This window comes from Entelurus aequoreus, linkage group LG25 (genome assembly GCF_033978785.1).
Source record: "Entelurus aequoreus isolate RoL-2023_Sb linkage group LG25, RoL_Eaeq_v1.1, whole genome shotgun sequence".
NCBI classification, from domain to species: Eukaryota; Metazoa; Chordata; class Actinopteri; order Syngnathiformes; family Syngnathidae; genus Entelurus; species Entelurus aequoreus.
Window position 1 is genome coordinate 1,151,604 of NC_084755.1, and position 10,833 is coordinate 1,162,436.

At 37.3% G+C, this 10,833-nt stretch overlaps 1 protein-coding gene across 2 annotated transcripts in view; it reads left to right on the forward strand.

Moving 5' to 3' along the window:
• Nucleotides 1–77: 77 nt before the first annotated feature.
• LOC133642566 (centrosomal protein of 112 kDa-like) overlaps nucleotides 78–10,833 on the forward strand; it is a 212,218-nt gene continuing 201,462 nt past the window's right edge. For both annotated transcript variants that reach the window (XM_062036834.1, XM_062036833.1), the window contains exons 1-4: nucleotides 78–244; nucleotides 362–467; nucleotides 1,471–1,661; nucleotides 3,424–3,581. In XM_062036834.1, the coding sequence (XP_061892818.1) occupies nucleotides 368–467; nucleotides 1,471–1,661; nucleotides 3,424–3,581 (449 nt within the window). In that variant the 5' untranslated portion in view covers nucleotides 78–244; nucleotides 362–367. The remainder of the gene's footprint in view (nucleotides 245–361; nucleotides 468–1,470; nucleotides 1,662–3,423; nucleotides 3,582–10,833) is intronic.

Genomic DNA, 10,833 nt, shown 5'->3' on the forward strand with positions numbered 1-10,833 from the left:
AAAGAAATAAATGATTTTTGGGCTTAAAATTAAAAGAAAAGCCACGAAGAAGAACATTTCTATGGCAACCAGTGAAACCGGAAGTGTCGTAAAGCGGGTTGATGCTGACATTTTGAATCAAGTGCCGCTAAAGCTAAAACTAGTTAGCTTATTGTTTTAATTATACGTTCTAATCCAGGCGTTTATTTATAAAGGACTGCCGAGTGATGGTTGTTCTTTAGAAGCAAAACCTAACAAAAACGAGGTAATTTGTCCGCGTTTGTTGCTAGCACGTCAGCTACAATGTTGTGTTTTCTTGCCATGTCTGCCAGATAGTTGTCAATAACGATAATGAGACCCAAATAAATGTTTTCCTTTCAAGTGCATCATGAGCAACAATAACGAGTCAACGGCAACAATGAACGCAGAGTTCAACGGTTTTGTTCGGGATATGAAACCATATATCATTAAACACCCCAACGAGAGTGGTAAGAACTTCCATCCATCCATTTACTACCGCTTGTCCCTTTCGTTTATCTCAAAATGTTCACTATCACGGGGTTAATGCATTTATTTGACTAAAACACAGCGTTGCGGTCTTGTATTTAACCCTTGTGTGGTGTTCGGGTCTGTGGGACCCGTTTTCATTTTGTATTCAAAGAAAAATGATACAATTAATTAATTTTTCAAACTGAAACTCACTGACTTTGGCTCATTTTTTGTGAAGAACATGTATCAGAATACATATTTAATGACCACACACCATACACCCACCCTACACATTTATATTACATGTAAGATGTGGCTAATAGAAGTGTGGAAATGTATGTTCTGTGTACCACACACACACACACACACACACACACACACACACACACACACACACACACACACACACACACACACACACACACACACACACACACACACACACACACACACACACACACACACACACACAGCAGGCCTAGACAGGAGGAGGACAGAGTATAGGTACACAGAACATCAGAGGGTCAAATGTGCGAGAAAATGAGAGCAGACAGTGTTGACAAACAATGTTGCAACCTTGTGTGGGAACCGCAGGTGCAGAAACACAAAAGAAGAATCCCTGTGGGATGCAGAAACTGGCAGAGAAATTTTCCGTGCAACGTTCATATTGTTGTTACTCAGCCAGCGTTTGTGGGTCTGATGGACCCGTTGCATTTTGTGGCTTTTAATGCCTCACAATCAAACACTTTTATGTTAAAATACTGAACAGATGTTTACCTTATCCCAATAAACATCTGTTCAGTATTTGAACATAAAAGTGTTTGATTGTGAGGCATTAAAAGCCACAAAATTCAACGGGTCCATCAGACCCACAAACGCTGGCTGAGTAACAACAATATGAACATTACACAATTAACCTGATGACGGTTTTTTTTTAGGTTTGTTTGACTGTTGTGACTTGTGTGTTCAGCAATGATTATGTCCTTATTTTTGTTTTAACAGAGCGCCAGCATTGTGCTTTATGGATAAAGAAGTTGAGCGACCCGGCAACATGTGGCTCAAGCCTTAATGGCCACAACAACCGCAATCTGTACGCTCGTTTGCTTCTTCACATGCTCAGAAGGGGTGTCCTGGAAGGTCCATTTGCCAGCAAACCAGAACCTGGTAACCTCAGGGCCCTTCCTACTTACATGGTAAGAATAGCTACAGTCCTGGTCAAAAGTGGACATACACTTGTAAAGAACATGATGTCATGGCCGTCTTGAGTTTCCGATCATTTCTACAACTCTTATTTTTTTGTGATGTAGTGATTGGAGCACATACTTGTTGGTCACAAAAAACATTCATGACGTTTGCTTCTTTTATGAATTTATTATGGGTCTACTGAAAATGTGAGCAAATGTGCTGGGTCAAAAGTATACATACAGCAATGTTAATATTTGCTTACATGACCCTTGGCAAGTTTCACTGCAACAAGGCGCTTTTGGTAGCCATCCACAAGCTTCTGCTTGAATTTTGCCTAAATAGGTCAATTTTTGTTTAATCTGACATCACATGGACAAAGATAAGACATTCTGGAGGAAAGTTCTGTGGTCAGATGAAACAAAAATGGAGCTGTTTGGCCACAAAACAAATGTGTATATCAGTGGTGGGGGTTAAACTATGGAATTCTCTTTACAATGAGATAAAACACTGTAAAAATATATTCAAATTGAAAAAAATATAAAAAAGACAGAAAAATAAGATCATATGGACAGCCATAAGTGTCTACATTTTGCTTTATATTGATTATTTTACTTGTTTTTTTTTTTGTCCGGTTTTGTATTTGTTTTATATCATCCCGTGAGGTGTATATTACTTTTTGTTTGTTCGGTTTGTACTTCATAAAGTTTTGCACTTGTTGTGTTTTTGTGTGTTTTTTTTTTTTGTTTTCATTATATTTGGATATATTTGTTTGGTTTGTGTGATATCCATTAAATAAGACTATGTATTATGTTGAAGGGGGCAGGAAAATATAAGATTTTTCTTCATCCTGCTCCTTCTCAGGCATTGGTGTGTAAATGTGTGTTTATTTTCTGAGGTTTAATTGTCTATCGATCAAAGATGCACATCAATGAAGGAGATAAATAAAAAAAAATGAAATGAACAATACCCAGCAATATGTTTGGAGGAGAAAAGGTGAGGCGTTTAATCCCAGGAACACCATTCCTACCGTCAAGCATGGTGGTGGTAGTATTATGCTCTGGGCCTGTTTTGCTGCCAATGGAACTGCTGCTTTACAGACAGTAAATGGGACAATGAAAAAGGAGGATTACCTCCAAATTCTTCAGGACAAGCTAAAATCATCAGCCCGGAGGTTGGGTCTTGGGCACAGTTGGGTGTTCCAACAGGACAATGACCCCAAACACACGTCAAAAGTGGTAAAAGAATGGCTAAACCAGGCTAGAATTAAGGTTTTAGAATGGCCTTCCCAAAATCCTGACTTAAATGTGTGGACAATGCTGAAGAAACAAGTCCATTTCAGAACAGCACAGCTGAACTGCACCAATTTTGTCAAGAGGAGTGGTCAAAAATTCCAGCAGAAGCTCGTGGATGGCTACCAAAAGCGCCTTATTGCAGGTAAACTTGCCAAGGGAAATGTAAGCAAATATTAACATTGCTGTATGTATACTTTTGACCCAGCACATTTGCTCACATTTTCAGTAGACCCATAATAAATTCATAAAAGAACCAAACTTCATGAATATTTTTTGTGACCAACAAGTATGTGCTCCAATCACTACATCACAAAAAAAAAAAGAGTTGTAGAAATGATTGGAAACTCAAGACAGCCATGACATGATGTTCTTTACAAGTGTATGTACACTTTTGACCACCACTGCACTTTTATTATACCTGTAATAATAATGGTAAGTGCAAATGTTGATAGCTGAACTGCAACTGTAAACATTTCAGTCCATTTATTTTGACGAACCTATCAACGGTCGACCTGTGGACCACTGCAAAGCAACTCTTCCTGACTGGGTGACAGGAGAGCTGGTTGGCTGCACTAATGACAGTTTGGCTGCTGGCCTCCCGAAGAACACTTCTACACCTCACACAGCTTATTTCAGGTACTGTACATTATCTTTGTACACTATACATTTTTATATGGTTGGGAAATATATTGTTGGTCTTCTTCCACTTACACACCGGGGGCCATATCTCCCATTTGTGTTTGTGTGTTTCCACACGCTTGAAGGGACGGACAATTCTCTCATGCGTATTCTTCCATCAAGACTCCGGACACACCCCACCTTGCATCAAGTAAAGAATTGCGCGTAAAATGTTAATAAAGGCGTACTTTGCATTGACTTCATTTATATGGCCTTGTGAAAATGATGGGACATTAGTTTAGTCTTTATTTGAAGGGACAATGCACAGAAACTTTAAGCTCAAAGACAGATATGTTCTGTACCAGATTATAGCTAAATAGCTCATTTCCATCTGCAGTCCCTGGCTACCTAAATTAAAGGGATACAAAAATCATGCAATAAAATTATGACAATAAAATCATACTATAGCATCTTATCAAATTAAGAAAAGTCATAAAATGCCCTTTTCATCACACAAAGACAATACATGCTCTTGTTCACATCTGTCATCATTTGTAAAAACAACCATGATTTTAACAGACACACCTCAGAATTTACAACAAAAATGCTCTCATGGATAAATATAATACACATTAAAGGCCTACTGAAATGAATTTTTTTAATTTAAACGGGGATAGCAGATCTATTCTATGTGTCATACTTGATCATTTCGCGATATTGCCATATTTTTGCTGAAAGGATTTAGTATAGAACAACGACGATAAAGATCGCAACTTTTGGTATCTGATAAAAAAAGGCTTGCCCCTACCGGAAGTAGCGTGACGTAGTCAGTTGAACATATACGCAAAGTTCCCTATTGTTTACAATGATGGCCGCATGAAGTGAGAGAGATTCGGACCGAGAAAGCGACAATTTCCCCATTAATTTGAGCGAGGATGAAAGATTTGTGGATGAGTAAAGTGCAAGTGAAGGACTAGTGGGGAGTTGAAGCTATTCAGATAGGGAAGATGCTGTGAGAGCCGGGGGTGACCTGATATTCAGCTGGGAATGACTACAACAGTAAATAAACACAAGACATATATATACTCTATTAGCCACAACACAACCAGGCTTATATTTAATATGCCACAAATTAATCCTGCATAAAAACACCTACGTGTTTGTTATGCTAGCTCCTAGCTCCTCTGCTAGCTCCTAGCTCCATAGAACGCGCCAATACAATTCAAACACCTGATCAACACACACAATCACTCAGCCCAAAAGACCGTTCACCTAACTCAAGGTTCATAAAGCTTATATATTTTAAAAAAGTTACGTACGTGACGCGCACATACGGTCAAGCTATCAAATGTTTAGCAGCCAAAGCTGCATACTCACGGTAGCATGTCTGCGTCTTTGTCATCCAAATCAAAGTAATCCTGGTAAGAGTCTGTGTTGTCCCAGTTCTCTACAGGCGTCTGTGTATCGAAGTCAAAAGTCCTCCTGGTTAGAGTCTCTGTTATCCGAGTTCTTCCATCTTGACTGCATCTTTCGGGAATGTAAACAAAGAAGCGCCGGCTGTGTACTGTTGTTGCTGACTTCGTTCGAAAAATACGTCCGTTTCGCACCGACAACTTTCTTCCTTGCTTGCTCAGCTTCTTTCTCCATAATGCAATGAACATAATTGCAACAGATTCACGAACACAGATGTCCAGAATACTGTGGAATTATGAAATGAAAACAGAGCTTTTTTGTATTGTATTCAATGGGGAAGGCATACCCGTGTTCCCCGGGCTACGTCACGCGCATACGTCATCCTCAGAGGCGTTTCGAACCGGAAGTTTAGCTGCAAATTTAAAATGTCACTTTATAAGTTAACCCGGCCGTATTGGCATGTGTTATAATGTTAAGATTTCATCATTGATATATAAACTATCAGACTGCGTGGTCGGTAGTAGTGGGTTTCAGTAGGCCTTTAAGTTGATGTGTCAAACATAGTGCCCACCTTAGTGACCGTGTGAGCAGCTTTGATTGCTCCAAAGCCACTTTTTAACTTCAATTGTGAATGAAGAGTAATCTGTTAGACTTTTCAAGTTTGTTGTGAGGTCGTTCATTGAGTTTTCCCAACTCTTGTTAATGTCTTTGAAATCTGTAAAAAAGATAACACTTTAGGCACAGATTAAACTTTATGTATTTCTTGTCATAGCCCCTCAATGAATGAATGAATGAATGAATGAATGATCTTTATTGTCATTGTGCATGTACAGGTACAGGTCCAACGAAATTTAGGTTGCTTCCCTAAGGTGCTTTGCATTTTTAAAAAAAGAAGAAGAAACCACACAATATACAAAAACAACACAATATACACAATATGCAATATGGCCTAAGACTACTCTAAGAGGCAATGTAAAAAAAACGAGACAGTAAAAAGTATAAAGTGACTAGTGAACTGACTAGAGAGGAGTAATGCTGGTTCCCAGTGTGCTGAGAGGGTGGGAGTCAGCATTTCCTACCTCCTATGCTGTGCAGGCATTTTATTTTGGATTAAAATATGTAAATAAATATGATGAATGTTGTCCAGTTGGCGTGTAATCGCTGATTGCACAGTCCCGGATCATGATTGACCGGTGGCATGAGTTTTTATTATTCTATTTTTTTTACATTCCAGCTGCGTTTAGTGCAGTTATGGCCCGGGGGTAGAAACTGTTCTTGAGTCTATTTGTGCTGGTTCGCATGGTTCTGAAACGTCTGCCGGAAGGCAGCCAATCGAAGTGGCTGTTGCCGGGGTGGGATGGGTCCTTGAGTATGTTGGCTGCCTTCTTCAGGCAATGTTATTTGTGATAAGAGTTTTGTTTTGTATAAATATATTTTGAAATTGTGATGCGTCAAGATGGGGCTGAGACAGCTGACAGTTTCATATGAACTGTCCAAAAATTTATAGAATCAATTGAGTATTTTTTTCCAGTTATTCTGTTTGCTACTTTCTTGCTAATCATTGTGTTCTATGAAGCGAATATTGATGATCACCTCGTCCTTGATAGACACTACATTATATATGTAATTTACCGTATTTTATGCACTATAGGGCGCCGATCCGATTCAGTTCTTTTTTCAGTCAAAAGGCGCACCAGATTATAAGGCGCATTAAAGGAGTCATATTATTATTTCTTTTTTCTGAACGTAAACGACTTCCTTGTGGTCTACTAGTGTGCCGCGGCACACTAGTGTGCCGTGAGATATTGTCTGGTGTGCCGTGGGAAATTATGCAACTTCACCTAATTTATCCCAAAAATATTTTTTGCAAATCAATAATTAGAATCTACCAATAACTAGGGATGTCCGATAATGGCTTTTTGCCGATATTCCGATATAATCCAACTCTTTAATTACAGATACCGATATCAACCGATACCGATATCAACCGATACAGATATCAACCGATATATACAGTCGTGGAATCAACACATTATTATGTCTAATTTGGACAACCAGGTATGGTGAAGATAAGGTACTTTTAAAAAAAAATTATAAAATAAAATAAGATAAATAAATTAAAAACATTTTCTTGAATAAAAAAGAAAGTAAAACAATATAAAAACAGTTACGTAGAAACTAGTAATTAATGAAAATGAGTAACATTAACTGTTAAAGGTTAGTACTATTAGTGGAGCAGCAGCACGCACAATCATGTGTGCTTACGGACTGTATCCCTTGCAGACTGTATTGATATATATTGATATATAATGTAGGAACCAGAATATTAATAACAGAAAGAAACAACCCTTTTGTGTGAATGAGGAGGGAGGTTTTTTGGGTTGGTGCATTAATTGTAAGTGTATCTTGTGTTTTTTATGTTGATTTAATTTAAAAAAAACAACAAAAAAACCAACCTATACCGATAATAAAAAAAAAAACGATACCGATAATTTCCGATATTACATTTTAACGCATTTATCTGCCGATAATATCGGCAGGCCGATATTATCGGACATCCCTACCAATAATGTGCCGTGGCTTAGTGTCTGTGCTGTGTAAAACTCGGCAGGGTAACCACGTAATACTCCATGTCAGTAGGTGGCAGCATTGCTTTGTAAAAGTCGGAATGTGTCGGGTGAGACGAGGATGGTTTGTTGTGATCCCGATTTGCAGTGGGAGGCAGTGTGCAGGTAAAAAAGGTATGTAATGCTTAAACCCAAAATGAACGAAAGGGAAAGGAAAAGGCTATGCAAAATGAAAGTCAAATTGAACTGGCTACAAAGTAAACAGAGACAGAATGCTGGACGACAGCAAAAACTTACGGCGTCCACAAAGTACATCCGTACGTGACATGACAATCAACAATGTCCACACAAAGAAGGATAGCAACAACGTAAATAGCCTTGCTTGCTAACACAAAGCAGGTGCGCGGAATAGCGCTCAAAGGAAGACATGAAGCCACTACAGGAAAACACCGGCAATACAGGAAGGGCCACCAAAATAAGCAAGACAAGAACTAAAGCACTACACACAGGAAGACACCAACACACTCAAAATAAGACACGACGACTTGGTGGTGTTAATTTTTTTAAAGTTTTCTGCTGGTGGTGTGCCTCTGGATTTTTTTTTATGACAAAAATGTGCCTTGCCTCAAAAAAGGTTGAAAAACACTGGTCTATATAACATGTAATGGTGGTTCTTTGGTCAAAATGTTGCACAGATGATGTTTTACACATCATCTTCAAGTCACTTTCTGACAGTCTCTTCAGGATGCACCGTTTTGTGGGCGGGTCTTATTTACGTGGCTCACCTTCGACAGCGTCTTCTCCCTGTCATTTTGTTGTAGCGGTCTAGCGTAGTGGAAGAAGTGTCAAAAGATTTTATTTATTTAGCCTTTATTTAACCAGGTAAAAACCCATTGAGATCAAATATCTCTTTTCCAAGGGAGACCTGGCCAAGAGGACAGCAGCAAGGTTAAATTAAAAACAGTAAACAACACATAAAACATCACATTTACAACATTAAAACTTGCTCACATAACACATGTTTCTGGGATTAAAGGCCTCACCTTTTCTCCTCCGAACATATTGATGGGTATTGTGGCCAAACAGCTCCATTTTTGTTTCATCTGACATCCCATGGACAAAGATAAGACCTTCTGGAGGAAAGTTATGTGGTTTGATTTAATTTTATTTAATTTAATTACATTTTGATTTAATACATTTTTTGGTGGAATGGTTGGAAACTCAAGACAGCCATGACATTATGTTCTTTACAAGTGTATGTACACTTTTGACCACGACTGTATATAGACTTGTAGTGCGTATACAAAATGTTGATGACGGGTTTTGAAGTTGTTTTAGAAGGCTTTGAAGGGCTCATTCCCTTTACCGTATTTTCCAAGCGTTTTTAATTATCTTTACAAGCAAAAGAGAAGAAAGACGTGTGTTCTTGTCTCTCATAAGGATTGTGAACGACAGGCAAAATTCCAAAATAAGTGCAGTTCTCCTTTAAGATGTTCTGCTTTTTTAATTGTAATATAAATACATCCATCATGGTAAGATGTATGCAATGATGCACACTCACCTGTCTACAGTGTATAGCACATTCAATATTTAGTCAAGCATTTGATTTTGAATCCCGATTATCCGAGTGAAAGCATCACATTTGGCAGCCACGCATGGCTTATTTAGAGATAGCCTTCATATTTGCTCAGCAGCGCTTAATCTGAAAGCGGAAGGCATTGCCAGGTTCTTGCATCAGTCTGCAGGAGCTGTCCATTTGGACTTTTTCAAAGAGGCAGCACATCAAAAACTGCAGGAGAGGATGAGGAGGCGCTCATCTTGCCTTTTTCCCCCCCTTAGCCATCTTTTAGTTTTTCTATTTCTTTGCACTTTTACTCTTGTGGAGAAGCACCAGCTTGTTGGCTCCCTCTATGACAGGGGTCACCAACCTTTTTGAAACCAAGAGCTACTTTTTGGGTACTGATTATTGCGAAGGGCTACCAGTTTGATACACACTTAAATAAATTGCCAGAAATAGCCAATTTGCTCAATTTACCTTTAACTCTATGTTATTATTAATAATTAATGATATTTACAATTAATTGAACGGTTTAAAAGAGGAGGAAACACCAAAAAAATGACAATTAAATTTTGAAACATAGTTTATCTTCAATTTCGACTCTTTAAAATTCAAAATTCAACTGAAAAAAAGAAGAGAAAAACTAGTTAATTCGAATCTTTTTGAAAAAATTAAAAAAAGAATTTATGGAACATTATTAGTAATTTTTCCTGATTAAGATTAATTTTAGAATTTTGATGACATGTTTTAAATAGGTTAAAATCCATTCTACACTTTGTTAGAATATATAACAAATTAGACCAAGCTATATTTCTAACAAAGACAAATCATTATTTGTTCTAGATTTTCCAGAACAAAAATTTTAAAAGAAATTCAAAAGATTTTGAAATAAGATTTAAATTTGATTCTACAGATTTTGTAGATTTGCCAGAATAATTTTTTAAAATTTTAATCATAATAAGTTTGAAGAAATATTTCACAAATATTCTTTGTCGAAAAAACAGAAGCTAAAATGAAGAATTAAATTAAAATATATTTATTATTCTTTACGATAAAAAAAATAAATTTACTTGAACATTGATTTAAATTGTCAGGAAAGAAGAGGAATGCATTTAAAAGGTAATAAGGTATATGTGTTTAAAAATCCTAAAATCATTTTTAGGGTTGTATTTTTTCCTTTAAAATTGTCTTTCTGAAAGTTATAAGAAGCAAAGTAAAAAAATTAATGAATTTATTTAAACAAGTGAAGACCAAGTCTTTAAAATATTTTCTTGGATTTTCAAATTGTATTTGAGTTTTGTCTCTCTTAGAATTAAAAATGTCGGGCAAAGCGAGACCAGCTTGCTAGTAAATAGATAAAATTTAAAAAATAGAGGCAGCTCACTGGTAAGTGCTGCTATTTGAGCTATTTTTAGAACAGGCCAGCGGGCTACTCATCTGGTCCTTGCAGGCTACCTGGTGCCCGCGGGCACCGCGTTGGTGACCCCTGCTCTATGAGATGAGATATGACTTCCTTTCTTATTAAAGCTTTCACATTTTTTGCCTAAATGCAAGCTTTGATAAAGTTAAATGTGTCTGGTCATTATTTAAATGGCTAAATTTAAAAATATGTGTATGTTTGTTTGTGTAACATATCATCATCACTGACTGACCTACATTGGATAAGTTTTAGTATCTTTAAAACAACTTATGTCACCGTCAACGAGGTATTACTGTGTTAGACAACCCCTTT